This window comes from Kogia breviceps, chromosome 5 (assembly GCF_026419965.1).
Source record: "Kogia breviceps isolate mKogBre1 chromosome 5, mKogBre1 haplotype 1, whole genome shotgun sequence".
NCBI classification, from domain to species: Eukaryota; Metazoa; Chordata; class Mammalia; order Artiodactyla; family Physeteridae; genus Kogia; species Kogia breviceps.
Window position 1 is genome coordinate 11,321,062 of NC_081314.1, and position 19,876 is coordinate 11,340,937.

Sequence of the window (19,876 nt, forward strand, 5' to 3'; positions counted from 1 at the left end):
CTTCTGCTGCTATTGTTTTTAAAAAGTGTCCTGGAAGTGTTCTTATTCATGATGGTTGACTACCGAGGTAACTACGTTTCAGAAAAAGGTTTTTTCCACCCTTGGAATAATTCTTATGTTCAATGTCAAGTACAGGAAATGGTGGACTCAGGCCAGAAGTAACAAACCACAGCGTCCATGCAGCTGCCACTTGACCTGGACAGAGGGGGTTTTTTTGGTACTTTCCAAACTATGTGTCAGGAACCTGTCGGCCCTCATTTTGCCTGACAACTCTTCGCTTATTATCAACATCTGTTGCTCTGACTACAGACCAGAAACCTAATTCTTAGGAGGATTGCATTTTTCCACTCAGCTTGCACTTTTTAAATTGGTCTTGCATTAACAAATAGGATCATCTCTGCACTGGTCAACTTCTGAAAAAAAGACTTTACTCTTACTTGCCAAAAGCTAAAACTTTCAGATAATTGTGGCAATTACTGATCATATACTCTCAAAATCAATAATAAGCATATGTAATCACATGTACATATTTTTGAAGGAATTTCCTTTCCCTCTGTTTCTGGAGAGTAAAATAACCTTTGGGAAATATGAACTTGTGGCTGTGACTAACCAGCAATGTCACAATTTTCCTTTTCGCCTTGTAATACCTTGAAAGTGTAAGTGGTGTTGCACTCTTACTCATACCAGGCCCAGAAGCTTTAAAAAGAATGTTCCACAAGCAAGTATTAAACCTTAAATATATAGTCTATGCAAATGTGCCACTTTGAGAAATGGAAGGTATCACAGTTGTGATTTCATGTCTCTTAAATGTAAAAAAAAAAACCCTCAGACAAAATTCCACCACCCACCCTCGCCCCAACAAGAAGTTTTCCTTGTAATTGATTCTGTGTCCTTGGCAGCCCAGCATTACAAAGAAGGTGAGGCTTGCTGGAGCGCCACGCCCGCCTTCATCTTTCAGTAGAAAATTCCTGCTACCCCAGAAGGGCTGCCACGATTGCTTCTCTTTTTCCCTTCTTGCCCTTTTTCACGATCATCCCAATATTTGTGGAGTACTGACTCTTGTTGTTAACACTGTTCTCAGCACTTTATCTGTGTTCACTCATTTATCTTCCAAGATAAACCTATGAGTGAGTACTGTTATTGTGCTTATATTTTAAATAAGGAAACTGTATACAGAGAAGTTAAATAACGTACCAAAGGACACATAGTGAAATTCAAACCCAGACCATCTGGTTCTAGAACCTCCACTCTTAATTGGTGTGCGTGCATCTATTCGTTCATTCATTTATTCATTCATACAGCCCACCCATGTCAGGCACAAATCTAAGTGTGAGGAGGATGCAGCAGTTACCAGTTCAAAGTCTTCACCCTCACAGAGCTTACGCTCTAATGGGGGACACTTGGAACAAAAAGATAAACAGCTACATACCATATGTTAAGAGAATGGGAACAGTAGAGCAGGTACAAGGATGGAGAACAGTGGAGGAGGGACTATGGCTGGCCAGGGCAGGCCTCTCTGAAGAAGTGGCATTTGATCAGAGTCCTGAACGATGTGCAGAAGTGAGACGTGTATGTGGGCTCTGGGGGGAAACAGTCCAGCCAGAGGGAACTGCAAGGACGAAGGCCCCGGCCTCACAGTGGGTGTGTGGTGCGCTCCACGCACAGCTAGAAGGCCAGTGTGGCTGGAGCCCAGTGAGCGAGGTGGGAGCCAATGCAGGTGATCAGGAGAGACTGAGAGGGGCCAGATCACTGGCCACGGTGGTGACTTTGATTTCATTCTATGCGTGATGGCAGCAAAGACTCGCAGGTTTGGAACTTAAACGTAATGGGATCAACTTTTTTAAAAACTCATTTTTCTTCCACCTCCGACTCTGCCAACTGTTACAGTGAGGCTAATTTTCATCTTTTCTAACTAACATAATTTTATTTTGAACACTATGCTGGCTTCTCTCTGTGTTCTCTTAATGCTAACTGCCACTTTTATTTTTGCTTTGAGAAGTCCCTTCATTGAATTCTGGTTTTGGTTGTCATTTATGCTTGTGTGTAACCTGGGTGGATAAGTTCTGGTCACCACAGCTCAAGAAAGTCAAAGCAGAGCTGAGAAAGGTCCAGAGAAGGGCAGCTTCGATGAGCAGAGAGAGATGAGAAGAATTACGATTTCTCAGCAGAAAGACTAGCACTAAGAAGGGATACAACAAAGTGTCTGTAAAAGTATGGAGGGTATGAGTCAGGTGAACAAAGACTTGTTTGCCAAATCCCAGAAAACCATACCTTGAAACACCCTTAAAACTGAAAGAGCTCACTTGGAGAAGAATGCAAGTTTGTGTTCTTCTGCACAACTGATACTTAAATGCTGGAAATATAAGTAGGTTCAAGAGGGAAAGAGATTAGCGGATGGTAGGGTCATCTAGTCACTAAATAAAATTTAATTTTGCCTCGTGAATATTTTCTAGATATTGCTAACAAACCTATAGAAAAGGGAATAAAGATTCCCACGTGTATGTTCCTCAGATCCAGCAATTATCAAGATTTTTCCATACTATGTCCCTATGCTGTTGGAGCTGTCCTCACAGAATGTAAATTCCATGCTATACCAACAAATATTTCAGAAATAGAACAGTAAGCTCTAAAATTGAGCCGACCCAGATGAAGGTTTTTTTATGTTATTGTAACTAATAGTACTTTGAGAAAAATAAAATGACTATTTCAGAGCAAGTATCTTAGGTTTTCCCTTGGCCAACACTGAATTTATTTTGGTTTTACTTATGGCTTATACACCCAAAAGTATATACCCTCCCCACTACATTTTTACTGGAATTTAAGACTAAATTCCATATATATATATATATATATATATATATATATATATATATGGACTAGAATATAGAATCTATATTTACAGATTCTATAATTACATGCTCTAGGAAACAAGTAATAATGAGGAAGAGGAAGTGGAGGAAGATGGTAGCCTCAATTTAGCAATTAGCTGCCATATGTAAAATCACATTTAATCTTTACCTTGACCAATCGAGATACATATTATAAACCCCATTTTATCAATGATGAAATTGAAGTTCAAAGAATTAAAGTAACTTTCCCAAGACAACAACAACAACAAAATTCCAGCCGCTTCAATAACACCCAGTCTCCAACTTGTAGTTCTTCAACTCAGTGAGACTGTTGCTCTCAGCTTGAATTGTTCTCTGCTTGGACTCTAGCTCCTCGTACTACAGTTGGGAAAGGGCCTCCAGGCAGAATATAGGGCTGACCTCATTTGTCCTTTGCTGCCTGTTGCCCAATATCTGAATTCTGTCGTGTATTTATGATACCAGTTATTCTTATCAGCCATTATGTATTTTGCCAGTAGTTTTGTAGGGGGAAACATTGTTTTGTTTTGTTTTCAGACAAAAATATAATACTGTATGCTCAAATCACAAGTCTGAATGTAGAACCCTTATCTTTGCTGTGGTGTTTGTGGTTTGGGGCACTGTCACTGGGACACAACATGAGCTAGGATCTCCTTGCTCCAAGGTGCATTTTCTACTCCGGTACCTTTTACATCTAGAACGTATAATTCCAATATGTAATTGTATCGGCCTTCTATTGCTGCTGAACAAATTATCCCAGAACTCAGAGGCTTAAATTAACAAAGGTTTATTATCTCACAGTTTCTAAGTGTCAGGAATTTGAAAGCAAATTAGCTGAGTGTTTCTGGCTCAGGGTCTCTCATGACAGTTGCAGTCAGGATGTCAGCCAGAGCTAGAGTCATCTGAAGGCTTGACTGGGTCTGAAAGGTTCACTTCCATGTTGGCAGGAGGCCTCAGTGCCTTCTGACTGTTGGCAGGGAGACTCAGATCCTTACCACATGGATCTCTCCATAGAATGGCTTGGGACCTCACAGTATGGTAACTAACTTCCCTCAAGTGCTTCAACACAGACAGAAAGGAGGAAACCACAATGTTTTGTTATGACTTAGCCTTGTATATCACCATCGCTTCTGCCCCATTCCACACTCAATAGGAAGGGACATTAGTCTCCATCTTTTAAAGGGACAAGTACCAAAGAATTTGTGAATATACATTTTTAAATCACCAAAATATTATATTTACCTGAACCAAACAATTTATTTTTCCCTGGATTAACTTGAATCTCTTGTACGGACAAAGTTATTTGAAGCAGACCTTTTTTTTTTTTTTTGGTAGCTAAACCATGAGTTTAGCCCATCTGGTAGTGTATCTGTGATGTGTACGTTTCCTCTTGGCATTTTTACCTATCCTTATCTAGTTTTTCCTTCATTCTTTCTCCCTAAGCATGTATTTTGTGACTGTACCTTCTTGGGAACGTTTATGAATTTATCATAGTGTGAGGAAGGTGAAAATATTTGTATAAAATACTCTCTATGTGGAGGCTAAGAGTTAATTTTACCTTTTAAAACATAAATTTGAAAAAAATTTCCTCTTGACTCTCAATTGTATCATGTCCCCCTTCTTCAGAATCCAGAAATCGTTCTCTTTAGGGACAGAGAATCCGGTCTTCTCCTTGGTAATCAGAAAATCAAGGCAATAAACTTGAAATTATTACATGAATACATTCCACACTGGGAGATGGCAGGGCAAAAGTACTGCTGTCAAATCCCATTCACACTTACTACTTGAAGAAGTGCTCTGGAACCCATAAGGCACTCTACAGATTTGTTATGATAATTATCTGTCTCTGTCATCATTCTGTACAACCTCCACTGACATTAGTATTGAATATGAAATCTTAGAAATAGAAAGGAAAATCTTCTCTCTCTTAATCCATTGATTCCCCGTGAAGTGAGAGCAATCCCATATGACTAGCCCAGAGCAGAGTTCCTCCAGTTCACTTAGCAAAGGCCCCTCATTTGAATATTGATAGAGGAATGTATTTACATCTGCTTAGTTCTTTTTCATTAAGGTTAATACATCAAACAATCCCCTCTTGCTTCAGTGTCTGTTTTTTTAAAGATTTCTGGCCAGAGCCTTTGTTTTCTCTCAGGGATCCAAATAAGCATAAGACAAAGAGGACCTTCCTGATTTTCCTGTTGCTCCCTCCCTGGGGTGGTGCTAGAGGGGTCACTTAAAAGACAGCTTCTCTCTTCTTATTGTGCTCAGCCACTTCCCGACCTCTGCTCTATTCCCTTGTTTAAGGAGACAAAGGAAAGATATCAAACGCCCCAGTCATTTTTACCTTTTCCCAGAAATGGAGGATAATAAAGGAAACAGACATTACACATATATCGAACACTCTGCTTCTTAGAAGTCGCAAGGGCAAATAAAAGCTAACATTCGATGCCCTTGGATCTCCAGTTCCCATTTACAGCCGTGAGCCATGAGGCTCAGATCTGGAAAGTGTATCATTATTATTAAATGGTAGACAGTAGAGAGTCAGAACTCAGATCTTGGTCTTCAGTTTCTGGATCCTCTGCTTGTTCCAACGTGGCTGCCACTGCCCCTCTGGCATCAAAGAGCTCAAAAAAGAAGACATATTGCTGGCAATAAAGAGACTATCACCAAGTTCCAGATTCTTCTTCTGATGTCTGCTTATATCCATTGTCCTTGGGTGTGATCTGACCTCTGCTTCAGAATAATCCAGGTAAACTGATGCCACCTGCTGTCCTCTGCCCACGTGGGCCCTCCCAGGGGCTTGGCCTCTGCGCCGCCTCATCGGATACCTTCCCTGTTCCAGGGTGACTGCAAAGGCTGGCCTTCCCTGGGCACATTTATCTTCAGCCCCCAGTGAACAAGCAGAGCACACAGTGGTCTAACTCATTTTATTTCTACTCATTTATTGATGGCCTTTCATAACTGAGTTATTAAGTCATCAACAACTTCAGAGAAATAAATGAATGGATCCAGAACTGGGCCAACAGATATTTAAGACATACACTGAACATTTTATCTCAGATCAGCAGAAAAGTCAATGCTGGGTCATCCATGGTATTTCCCTTACCTGGAAAAACGTTTTCTATGTTTCATTCTAATTGGAACCCAGTTCATTTCTCTACAGAGCAGTGAAATGAATAACATCTCCAGTATCCCAAGTAAATTAAAGTTTGAAAAATAGATTACAAGTGTTAACATTTTTTCCAAAATGCTACCTAGTATGTGTTGCTCTCATCAGCTGGCAAAAAATAACCTTGGAAGATTTCCCAGAAATAGAGTATAAGCCCTTTCAGGAGTGCCTGTAAGTTCTGATATATTCCCCTCAGGAAATAAAATTAAAAGGAGAGGAAAAAAGGGAGTGAAAGGCAGGGAGGTTTTCCAAGACCTTGAGAAATCCCTGAAACCAGCATTGAGGAGTCTAGAGAAATTTCTAACACTGAAGTTAAGTATTTTCCATATGATTAGGACCTCGGAGACCAGCCAATCCAATTTCCTCAATTCATTTTACAGACGAGGAAACTGCAGCCCAAATAGCCTATCCTACAGTGTGTGTGCTTTCCAAAGTTCAAAGGCTGAGTGGGATGCCAGCAGAAAGAACATCATCTTTGGAGTCCTTTAGTCCTATGTGCAAATTCTAGCTCTATAGCTTGCTAGCTGTGTGACTTTGGACTCATCTCCTCCCTCCTCTGGGCCTCTCTAGGTCCCCACCTGTAAAATAGGTATAATGCAACCTACCTTGAGGGTTTGTTGTGAAAATTGAAAAACAATGACTGAAAAAGTTAGTGACTGGATAATGTGACCAGCACATTGCCTAGGAGCATTCCATAGCTGGGGAATATGATTACAAATGTCATTCAGCTGGGCTGCTGTGGAGTGGGTGCTAGAATCCTGGGCCCCTGACTGCCAGCCAAGCTCAACACTACACAGCCCACCTTAACTTAGAAACAAACAACCAAACAAAAAAACAGGAATTTGCTTACACTCCTTTCTATAAATTTTCTTCAATGACTATCTTGTCATCAATAGATATTGTCAGCTATCAAAATTACCTGTGCCCAGGGAGATCACCTCTGTGCTTTGTGACCGCCTGGGGGGGTGGGATAGGGAGGGGGGGAGAGAGGATGATGCAAGAGGGAGGAGATGTGGAAGCATGTGTGTATGTATAACTGATTTAGTTTGTTGTAGAGGGAAAACTAACACACTATTGTAAAACAATTATACTCCAAAAAAAAAAAAAAAAAAAAATTACCTGTGCCTCTGGATGGATATAATTTGTAACTCCTTATTGTTCTTAAGAAAAGAAGAAAAGAAGAGAGAGAGAGAACTCTCCAGGGCTAGCCCAGAGCTTTACTACCTAGTTTAGTTTAGGGATAACAGTTTTACTCTGCCAGCCGAGCCGCAACGTGCTGACCTGTTTGAGAGACAGTGACTCAGAAACAACTTGCAAATGTTGCAAGATGACGAAGAAAACACTAAGTATAGCAGTGACTTTGCAAATCTGACACCTTTCTTGGGGTAGAAATAGCTAGAGAAAGGTTCAGGGAAGGATGGAAATTGAACTGGACGCCTCGGTTTCCCTTTTGTGGAAATGCGATGGGTACATTCTAGCTCTAGATTAACAGGGCGTGGCACTCTGGGTCTATCAGAAAACAGATCTATGAAACTCTGACATCCATGAAAAGATCATAGATGTCCCACTGTGGGACTTGGGAATGGGGCATGTGGTCCATGACCCGGAAAGTTTGAGAAAGGCTTCCCTCTCAAAGATTTGCAATGCTCATTTACAAATGAAAGATTCCAAAAATTACTGAATATAACAAACCTGGTTAACACTTTCAAACCCATCCCTTCCTGAACGACCCGCACAGAATTTCCATCAACATCACGTAGAACAGTGGCATACCAAAGGAAGGCCTTTTAGGAAACTGTTCAGCGTTGCAAATCAGAGATCTTAAAACAACCTATGAGAAAGGCTGCCAGTTTGGGTTTTCATTTTATTGTTGAGTGTCTGCTTCAGGCATTTTAGACAAAGGATAAATGGCTGCCTAGAAAGGGAGGGACCGCACTTAGCATTCTTGTATTCCCCTATTGTTTGTGGGGCATGGAACTGCAGCATCTGCTTTTACATGTGTTTCCAAGAGCAGAATACAGCCTTTTGTGTTCAGTTATTTATCATTAACCATCCGTGGAACTGTCTGGAAAGGGGCAAAAAAGTAAATAAACAAAGTAAAGTAAATCACCTTGGGTTCAACTAAGGGCGAGCTTTGGAGCAGCCAGTGGTCCCTCACTGTCTTCCATGCCTCATAATTTCTTGAGAATGTTCACATTATTTCTGGACTGTGAACTCCGGATACAATTTGGGCATGGAAACCGAGGGCCCAAACAAAACAATGAAGTCCATGTTAAGATATAAATGCTTTTAATGATGAAGATAATTACAACTGATTGAAGTCTGGAATTCTCTTAATATGCAAAATGAGATACACAGAAGAGGTAAAAATGTCACGAATCTCCTTCATACCACACTGCAGTGTCCATTATCATCTATCGAAAGTTCACAAAAATTTTTCACCTTTTTCTCACATTTTCATCCTCTACTGTTACATAAACACCTATCAAATGCTTTCTCTTTTGTCCTTTTCTTTCTCCCTCCCACTGTGGTCCTTTGAGGAAAAAAAAAAAAAGAGAAAGTGAGCATGGGGGGGTACAAACACATTCATTCACTTATTAAATTATTACAGGCTTCTTAACCGGAATATCTATTTCAAAACTTCAGGGCATCCCTGGTGGCGCAGTGGTTGAGAATCCGCCTGCCGACGCAGGGGACACGGGTTCGTGCCCCGGTCCGGGAAGATCCCACATGCCGCGGAGCGGCTGGGCCCGTGAGCCATGGCCGCTGGGCCTGCGCGTCCGCAGCCTGTGCTCCTCAATGGGAGAGGCCACAGCAGTGAGAGGCCCGTGTACAGAAAAAAAAACAAAAAAACACTTAAGAATCGAAGGGGAAAGATATCAAAAATTAACCATAGGCTTTGGTAGTGATCTATCAAAAATAAAATGAATGAAAACTAGTTTAACAATTATTAGACTGTTATCCCTTTCATCTTGACCTTTTGGTAAATCATAAATAAATACCATCCACATCTGACAGAAGTAACTGCAAAATTCCCACAACGGCAATCGGACAGAAATATCATGTTCACTGGTGTCAACAAAGTGGCATTTCTTAGCTGTTTAATAAAATAGGAATTATGAAAAAAGCAAACGTTGAACTATGCCACAGGAACCTCACCCATATGACAAGATCCATGAGCTAATCTGCTGGGCGGCGGGTTCAGCATTTAGATGAAAATACCTGTATCTGGAAAGATTTTTTTTAAAGTGGTTAAGTTTAATTTGGCTTGACACATATTTTTATAGTTAAAATATATTAATATTATATACATACTATATATTAATGTTGATATTATATATCAATATTTGTAGCGATCATTTATCCAATGCCTTTTTCTGTTGTCTCTCACTAGGAAGCAAACAACTCTGGCAAAAGCACGACAAAAACAGAGAGTGCCTGGCTCTTCAGAATGTGGTACAGCTTTGACCACAGGTATCCTTTGATAATGCTAATCTCCCAGGTCCTGCTACGTGACAGACACTGACTTGCAGCACTTAATCATTGAGGTATGCGCCCCTGCTCTTCAAGAAACACAGAAAGGTAAAGTGAATTCGCGAGCAAATTTAGCCAAAAGAATGATTTCAAAACATAAAAAGCTGTGTAGTCCATACTTAAGTGTTACAAAGACCTAAGGTGAAATCTCTCAGAGGCAAATGAATTTGGTGTGCTTGTGGCAATCTACTATTTCCTAATGCCCTAAAATCATAGAGTCCTGAAAAATTGATCTATGTTACTAATTTTACTGTTCGTCCCTTTGTAAAAAATCTTACTTCTGGTGGAGTCGGCCAGGGTGACAAAGCTCCTTCACCTTTCTGCCAGGAACACATTTGTCTGTTTTTGTTTCATGCTGTAAAAAATGAAGGGGGCAGGGGGTATGGAGGACGAAGAGTCCAAGGAGAAGAATAAGTCTGGTAATCACATTGCGAAATAATACTACTTTGTTTCCCAGGAAACACTTGAGTAAGCTTTTTCTAGTGACGGGCAATTTTAAAATTCTAGCAATCAGTGTAAACATAGTGGCTCAGATACACCTTGCCATGCGACTCACAGAGCTGAGAAGTCAGGCCTGAAGGGCTTTGCCATTGTGAGTTGCAGTAAGCGGTCCACCTCTAATCCCAGGCAAAAGCGCCACAGAAGAAAGGAAAGAACTGTGCTGAAAATTGAATGTGTTGGGTCTTTGTAGTTAGTTTTCCACAGTCACAAATCCCTCTCCTTTCAGGGAGAAAATGTCAGTCACTGGGTGATTTTAAAGCAGCTCAGCAATGATTAAAGCCACAACAGATCAGAGGGAAAGGAAGAAGAATTTAGAACAGGGGAAGGAAGTTCAAAGAATAAGATGAAGAAGAGGTAAAAATGGAAAGGGGGGAAGAAGCAAGAGAAATACAGGAAACTCACAGCAGGAAGGAAAGGAAAGCAAATTCGAGGAATGACTGTAGAAAAAAAAAAAATAAGTAAGAGTGAAGTGAAGAGAAGCCAGCTGAAGATTGCAGAGATAAGCAAAAGTAAAACAAGGTTAAAATTAGAAAGCAATTCTGAAAAAGTAGAACATTCCAAGAATTATGCAGTGAGATGTGGAAGGTAGAGGCTTTTTGAGGCTACAGTTTTGCTTTTCCATGCTTCTGTTATCTATGGGCAAAAATACCTTGCCTCACTCAATCTTGAGCTTTCACAGACAGTGTAGGCTGCCATCTTGGCCATTAACTGCCTCTTGGAGGTTCTGGTACCTCCTTCACCAGTCACTGGTCTCTCTGAGGGAAGCCAGTTCTTAGCAGGTTACGCTGGTTTGTGTTCCAGTTTGTTTCTCTTCTGAAAACACAACTTTCTCCTGCCATTGCTTAAAGTATCCGATAACCAAATTTGTAGGAAGTTATAAAAATGTGGCTAAAGAGTATATATAAAGGCTGTTTGGTTATGACAAGATGTACAGTAAGGAAGTGTCTTTTGGGGTTCCAGGACCCGATTCCCAACTTGTGGAAGGGGGGGGGGCTTCCCCACCCATCCAAGCAATGCGCCAGGTCAGTGTCCTACAACTCAACTCAATTCTGACACTGTGTCCCTGGAGACAGTGTCAGAGCTCACAGGTAAGGGCTCAGTCCCACAAGACTGCCCCTACCACCACCACTTCAGACACCAGTCACAAGCCCAGGTTGTTACCTATGCTTCTGAGCTATCGGCTACATGTTGGAGGTTCCCGGGACCTTCTCCCTGGGTTTGATTAATTTGCTAGAAGACCTCATTACTTACTAGATCATTGGTTTATTATAAAAGGATATAACTCAGGAACAGCCAGATGAAGGAGGTGCATAGTGCAAGGTACGGGGAAAGGACATGGAGCTTCCATGCCGTCTCTGAGTGCACCACTCTCCCCGAATCTCCACCTGCTCACCAACCTGGAAATTCTCCTAAACTCCATCCTTTTGGGGTTTTGTGGGGGCTTCATTGCATAGGCACAACTGATGAATTATTAACCTTTGGTGACTGAACTCCATCTCCAGCCTCTCTCCTCTTCCCCAGAGGTGGTGAGGGCGAGAACTGAAAGTTCCAACCCTCTAATCACATGGTGGGTTCTCCTGGCATCCAGCACCCAACCTTAGTTGGGGTCCAGACGTCATCCATTAACATAACAGAAGGATGCCTTTTTGCTTTCATCACTTAGGAAATTCAAGGGTTTTAGGAGCTCTCTGCCAACACTGAGGAAGAAGACCAAATTTCTATTTCTTATTATAAATCACAATATCACAAAATGGCAAATCAGAAATTAGATAAAAGATGTTTTTGTTCAAATTCTGACAGTGTTGTAAGGAATGCTTTATAATGGAGAAAAGGAGCAAAATGGAAAAGATAACTTGGAGACAAGAAAATGTAAGTAGGAACCCACCCAAATTTTTAGTTTAGAGCAGTGACACTAAATTCAGATGATGTCATAGTTTTTGTCTCACATTTCACCGGGGGTTATTTCCATATGATTATGGACAAACTAGCAAAAAATGCAAGCAGACTTACACTCTCAGTAATATCTCTTCTCATGGTAATTTGTCCTCCTGTGCATTCATCCTAGAAATTGCGGGGCTACCATCACTGCATAAATATACTTTCACTTAGACAACAGAGTTTTTATATCCTAGTTATGCTCTGAATTCATACCCAGAGTGTAGCAAACCAACCAGTTTCCACTCTGTAAACCCTTGATTTATCCATATTTTTAGAGACAAATTATCCCCTTGGCATTTATCTTCATGCCGTTGTCCACCTAGAACCCAGGCGATGTGTCCCATGCACCTCACGGGTAGACTATGCCAGCTGCTGTCCACGTAGGGACCATCCCCCCAACTCCGGGGTCAGATTGCCTGGCTGAGGCCAAAAAGAAATTGTGAGGCTGAAAGAAATGCATTATGCAGTTTGGAGCTGTTCACGTTTCATTTTAGTAAAATTGCATCATGCAAATGAAGCATCATAAAGAATTACCAACAAAAGAAAAAGAAGAATAAATGAGCCTTCATATGCACCTTTGTAAGTCAGGATTCTCCAGAGAAACAGACACAGAACCAGTCAGAAGTACACACACACACACACACACACACACACATGCATACATACATATACATATAATACACATACACATAGGTTTACTTCAAGGGACTGGCTTACGTGATTGTGAAGGTGGCAAGTTCAGGATGTGTAGGGCAGACTCTCAAGTCTAGAAACTCTCCAGTAGGAGCTGAGATGCTGCAATCTTAAGACAAAACTTCTTCCTCAGGGAAGCCTCAGTTTTGCTCTTAAGTCCACTCAACTGATGAGATGAGGATCATTTCCTTAAAGTCAACTGAATGTAGATGCTAACCACACCTAGAAAATACCTTCACAGGAACACCTAGATTAGGGCCTGATTGAATAACGAGGTAGCCTAGTCAAGTAAACATGTAAAACTAAGTGTCACAGTACTCAATTCACATTGAACTTATGCCCAATATTCAGACCCAAGGATACGAAGATGCTCTTAACTCACCATCGGTATCCATAAAACAAGTCACTTGCTCATATAGTTTTGCTTTCTTTTTTCATAGCATAATTAATCCATATGCATTCCCATAAAAAGCTACAGAAAAATAAAAATTAACATTCCATAAGGATGAACCATGGTCAAGTACCATGTTGAGTGCTTTACGTTATAATTTCACGTCCCCTCCACAGCTCTGTGAGAGGGTGGGTCCAAGAGTATAGTACCACACAAATGGACTGCTGATTGTCTTGGCCTCTGACAAAACAGCCTGTGCGGGCTTCCCTGGTGGCACAGTGGTTGAGAATCCACCTGCCACTGCAGGAGACACGGGTTCGAGCCCTGGTCTGGGAAGATGCCGCAGAGCAACTAAGCCCGTGCGCCACAACTACTGAGCCTGCGCTCTAGAGCCCGCGAGTCACAACTACTGAGGCCCACGCGCCTAGAGCCTGTGCTCCGCAACAAGAGAGGCCACCACAATGAGAAGCCCACGCACCGCAACAACAACAAAAACAAAAAACAAAAAAAGACACCCCCCAAAAAACCAGGCTGTGCTCTCCTGTTCAAGAACGTTGCCGGAAGCCTATGGTGCCAAACTTGACGATTAGTTAAGATTTCATTATGATTCCCTGTGGGCAGCAATTCTGAGTCTTGTGGTACAAAGCAGAGATTGAGAAGGGGGCGATGAGAAAGGGAACTGTGTTACTGAGCACCAGGGCTTTGCCATCGAGAACATTCTTTCGTTTAATCCTAATAACCACCCTTTCGGTTTCATTCTCACAAAGACTCCCTTTGAGATGGGAGAAACAAAGTCGCCAAGAACTTAAATCACGTTCTTAAGTTTCCATAGCTAGTGTCAATTCCATGATCCAAGCCCGGATCTGTCAAAATCTAAATTAGAGACTTACCCGGCGGTCCAGCGGTTAGGACCCTGCGTTCCCCCTGCAGGGGGCTTGGACTCGATGCCTGGTCAGGGGACTAAGATCCCACATGCTGCACCATGCAGCCAAAAAAAAAAAAAAAAAAAGACTTCAAAACACTTCACAACAAAGACCGTAATGACAAAGAAAGGCATGACATAACGATAAACTCCATAAATATACTTAAATGAGCTCTCTCACTGACACCTCTATGTCCATGATAGCTCTTATCTACACAAATAACCCCATTTCCATACGTCCAGAATGTCACTATCAAAGCAATGTCTGTCATGACTGCTTACATGATGTCACACAGAGTTCACACCCCAAACATCCGCTGAAGATAGAGGAGGTGATAAGGTTAGGGGTCCTGGTCGGTCACCCTAAGAACACCACCATAAAGGAGTCTCCAAGTTTCTGAATCACGTTCTCAACTTTTCAAAAAGGCAGAAAGTTCAATGTGCCAAAGACTCCGAGAATGGCTTAGTTTCATAGAAATGGGTGCACTCTAGCCAAGCTCAGGGAGGCACAGGTAGAAACCAGACATCAGATCCCTAACTCATGCTGTGTCTCCTCACGGGGAGGGATATTCTCTCCCAGCCCTTAGAAGGGTCAAGTCGCAATCTGGTCCCCAGTGTCCCTCCGGCCCCTTCTCTTCCTCTTGGCCCCTGGCTCACCCTGCGCCAGCGCCCCGGCCTTCCTGAGACACACCAGGCACATTCCTGCTTCAGAGCCTTCGCACAGTTTCCTCTTCCCCCTGCTTGGGATGCTCTTCTCCCAGGCATTCGCAGGCCTCCCTCCTTCACCTCTTTCATCCGGCCTGGCAGGGAGACTTTCCTGGCTCCCTGTTGAAATTCGCCGTGCCAACAGGAGCACTTCCTCTACCCCGTCCCCGCTTCGTGTGTCACCATTATGCTTGTCACCTTCGGACACTGTGTATGTATTTTATGCATTTGTTATAATATTCTCCCCCAACCAGGAGGCATGCTTCCTGCGGACAGGGATTGGGGTCTGTAATCAAAGCACAGAACAGTGTTTGGCATAGAGTGGACACTCAATAAATATTCACTGAATGAATGAATCAAGCGAGAAAGCAATATTTTCTATCCAGGGCACATTTACTCTAAAACGTTGATGTAGCAGAAAAATCCAGTTAATTATCCGAGGGTTGCTAAGTGTGTCTGAAAGCAGAGCAAGGCAGAGGGGGATAAGCTTAGTGTTTTTCATCCAGGCTGCCCTTTGGCACCAAAAGGCACACCCCGGGTGGACACCCACCCCCTCCTCCAGCTGCAGGGTCCCTCTCCCTGGGCAGGGACAGCCACCACGGCAGAGTTGGATCCCTGTTGCCTCACTGACCTCCTTGCTATGGTTGGTCCATCCTTCCTTAGGTTTAATTCGTACACCTGATCTCATATATTCAAGCCTGGCTCTGGCTTAGAAGCCATTCTCTGTCTGGGTGACTGTACCTTATCTCACCGATTGTGTGTTGATTTTATTTGCATACAGAAAACAGAATTTAGAGCCACCTGTCATGCTCACTAAGAATCTCTTATAATGAGAAGGTTAGAAACAGAAATTGATGCCCCCTTATTCAGATTTTAAGACATCAGATAGAACTGTTTGCTTGGATTCACAGTGTCGTAGCTGGTGTGGGAATCGTAGGTTGCCTTATTCGTAGGTGACGATCGCGATGCTTCTGGACTGTCTACTTTCTACAGTCTCTATCCATTCTATCATTTATCACCTCTCCCCTTAAGCATGTGTATATATTAGTTCTACAAATGTGGATGGCAGAGGATAAGAAAGACTTCTTCCAAAATAAAAAGGGCAGCCTAAAATCGTTTTTAGCGCTTCCTGTACGCCGGCATCAACTGAAAATAAGGAGTCATCCTGTGGTTGCCAACATTTTACACAAGTGTAAAGATAGCACAAAGATAACAATGGATTGGCAAGTTGACACAGTAACAGAATTACAAAGTCACATGGATGGGGACTTCCTTCCCATCACTGGCTTGAAATGAATTGTGCACTGAGATGTTACCAAGAAAATGACAGGCCCATGGCAGATGTGTGTGTAGATGTTGCAGCTCTTGAGTTTTCCATTAAAAAGTCTGGCAAGGAAAGTGGCAGATGCCAGACCCCTTCCTGCTCCCAAGTGTGACAGACTGCCTTCCAGTCTGTAAACGGGAACATCAGGATCATTCAAAATGATCCTTGGCAACAAGTATTTAATGGATTTAAATGTAATGGCATTGTAGTCTTTAAACAACAACAACAACAACAACAAAAAAAAAAAAAACAAGAAGGGAAAAGAACCCTTTTCCTCCTAAAACTTGACAGAATTCGTTATATCCCACACAGTCATACTTATTTTAAATCATAGGTATGTATATTGTGAGCAGCAATTTCCATTCTAAATGATGATCACTGCATTGCAGGTTTTTCTGATTCTGACTAGCTGAAGCATCTATGAATTATTTATTGGGTTGGTACTGTGGCCTTGTGAATGACTTGAGTTCACTTAGCAAAAAACTCTCAGAGGAACAAGGAATGTTAGCTCTGTGATTCCTGTTTTATCGATGAGGCAACTGAGCCCAAAGGAGGGAAAAGGCAGACCCAAGGTCAGTGATGGACTTGGAGGTAGCATTCGTAATCAATAAAGAGTGGGCTGTGTCCACCTGAAGAATCCATGGGTCCTGGTTCGAGTAGTCCATCCAGTGAGCTCTGGTGGCATTAATATGTGTGTGATGCTCTTATTGTTACGTGTGCCTGGCATACAATTGAGAGTTTGACGTGATAGCTTCTTGGGTGGCTCATCAAAATCTCTACCAGTCTGGAGGCAGGGTATGTTTTACTTTAAGTAGAAAGCCAGAGGAATAGCAGAGGATGTAAGTAAGATGCCTTTTGTTCAACTTATTGAGTACCTACTATGTGCCAAGCGAGACAGGAGGTACTGAGGCCAACAGCAAACAAGGTAGGCATGGTTGACTCTCATGAAGTCTTGCTTATTGATTCATTCAAATGAGTCATGACCCCAAAGCCCCTTGAAATGACAGGTAGCCCTTAGTGTAGGAAAGAGAGACATTGGCATCACCAGAGTTTAATGGGGGAACTCTTTGGGGAGCCATGAGTTTAAATAATTTGTAACCCTCCCTTGCAAAATGTAACCAGATAACTCCACAAGCAGTTTCAGAAAGCACCAACATTTCAAAATATTTGAAACAAACATAAGCAACCAGCTTTCTAAAGACTCGTCTCTAAATACATCCCCAGTAGTATCCCACGTGAGGATGTACATGGCATTATAACTGCTTCCCTCGTGGGAAGCTGGCTATAGGGAGGAGCTGAGCTTGTATGGGGCAGTAGTGCAGCCAGCACGCCCACCCAGGTGGTTAATCCATTGGGTATGCAGCTTGACTTTTGGTCATCCTTGTCCTGACAAATGCTAGTGTAGAAAGATCTTGTAGACAGCCCTTGACTTAGCACCTAAGTGAAATGAAATTAAAATTCACTAAAAGAAAACACTAGCTTCCTGGATCCTTATATTCCTTGACTGTTTGGTGAGAACCAATGTAGGGGGTGGTATCAGTGCCTGGAAACATGAGCAGTCTGTTGTTCAGGTCATAACTTGGGTCTTCCATGATTTCTTCTTCCATATAATGGCAACAAGAAATACTATCTTCTGTTTTGGCTAAATCCATTGGAAAATGTGGCTAGTTATTAAAACAGCTTCCTACTTATGGTAACTTGTTCACTTACGTCTCAGAGCCAGAACATGTTTAAAACAGTTAAATAGTGCAATTTTCTTAAGACCCTGTGGCCTAAATATGTTGAAATATTCCATAACTGGACTTAAACTCTTCTGGAGTCCTGACAAGTGCCTACAAGCATGACACTGTGAACTGTTGCCCAAACATGTTAGATACTCTGCTGTCTATGAATGTGAAAAGTTGTGGATCCCAAGAGATAACTGAGTTCTCTACAATAATCCTAGGATTCTACAAGAGTTTTGGCATCCCTCATCTGTTTTGCCTTTTCCCCTGTAAATGTTTTAATAATATTTCTCTTAAATGAGAATGCTTTCTCATTTCATCTTCACTGTAAGCAAACAATATGAAAATCTGGATTTACACAAACAGGATATCAGAAGATGAATCCTCCTCTTCTCGAATGGATTCATAAAACAAATTCCTTTAAATCCAGTTTAAAAAAATCTGTTGAGCACTTTCTCATTGCAAAGCACTGTAGTAGATTCTCCTCTTTTCTCTACTTATTCACGTATTCATCGCATGTTTATCAAGAGGCTACCATGGGCCATGTACTATACTAGGCTGTAGGGATACAGCTGTTGACAAATCCTCACAGAGCTTACATTCCAATCTGGTTCTGTTTTGGAGTTTCTGATTTACAGATGTCTTTTCAGGAAATGACTATGGTATAAAGAAAGATACACTTAGACATTCCACTATTGGTTTTCATCAAATAGAGGGAAATCTGGCTCAGTGGTCAGGACTTATTGATTTTCTACTGTAGCCTACCCACTTACTAGTTGTGTAATTTTAGGAAAGTTATTTACCCTCTCTGTGCCTCAGTCTCTCAGCTGCAAAATGGGGATAATACAAGTCCCTACGTCATAGGTTTGTTTTGAGCATTAAATGAATTAAAGCACTCAGATAAGTGCTCAAAAATGTGAGCTTTGGGCTTCCCTGGTGGCGCAGTGGTTGAGAGTCTGCCTGCTGATGCAGGGCACACGGGTTCGTGCCCCGGTCCGGGAAGATCCCACGTGCCGCGGAGCGGCTGGGCCCGTGAGCCATGGCCGCTGAGCCTGCGCGTCCGGAGCCTGTGCTCCTCGACGGGAGAGGCCACAGCAGTGAGAGGCCCGCGTACCGCAAAAAAAAAAAAAAATGTGAGCTTTATTATTGTCATTATTACCTGTTGATGTCTGCTTCTCTTAAAGGGCAGCATCCTGTAATGTATTTGGTATTCATTGTCATTTATTATTTCTGAGTGACCAAAATATCCATGGTCTTGTATGCTTGTAATAATTTTTTGTTGTAACAGCCATATTTTAATACCATAAGCAAGTCTTCAGTCTCCAGAAACAAAAGATTCCACTCAGGCTATGAATCAGACACAATTCTCCTGATTTGATCTTGAGTAGATGGAAGTAGCTGGGTGTTGAGCACTTCCTTGTGTCCCCTGTTCTGCACATGTGATCGTTTCATTTACAATTTTCCTAAGTTACAGTACTTCGTCCCATAGTATTTTTCTGGAAATTACACCACAGAAAGCGATTTTCGCTTGATAGAAAAGTGCAACAATTTTCCTGTCCAACAATGGAAGCAACACAAGCCTTTGATGATAATTATTCCTCTTGTACATTCTTGTGATAAAGGAAATCTTTTAATTGCGCCTTTCAGGTGAAGCCATCATGTTTTGTCATTAGCAGTGTGATGTTACATTTGAAGATTTCTAAGTCAGTACATACGGAATCATTTTATTAGAAATAAAGGAGAAGGAAATAATGTTAAGACTGACAAAAACGTGTATTACCTTAATGTTGCCAGTTTTGAATTTAGTTTCAATATTTCTTCCCCATGGGAAAAATAGTATTTTGCTTAAATTGTCTTTAATTGCTACTTGGTCATTCCTTCTCAGCGGTAGGAGACAAGGCATTTACAGGCTGCCAACAAATTCAGGAGCTACCAGAGACACCTTAGCAGCATGAGCCTTGGCTGCTCATCTCACATATTCTCACCTGACAGGGAGACAGATGCCAGGTCTATCTCACGGACAGCAGTACTCAGCCCTTGTCTGATTGTGAAGCTGTGGTAGACACAGCACAAGGCATGTGGGCAGACAGGACCCCACCCTAATTAAA

General features: G+C 41.9%; 1 protein-coding gene across 2 annotated transcripts in view; it reads left to right on the plus strand.

Annotated features, from left to right (window-relative positions):
• SLC9A9 (solute carrier family 9 member A9) overlaps window positions 1-19,876 on the plus strand; it is a 719,922-nt gene that overhangs the window by 587,496 nt on the left and 112,550 nt on the right. For both annotated transcript variants that reach the window (XM_067033615.1, XM_067033614.1), the window contains one exon: window positions 9,431-9,510. In XM_067033615.1, the coding sequence (XP_066889716.1) occupies window positions 9,431-9,510 (80 nt within the window). The remainder of the gene's footprint in view (window positions 1-9,430; window positions 9,511-19,876) is intronic.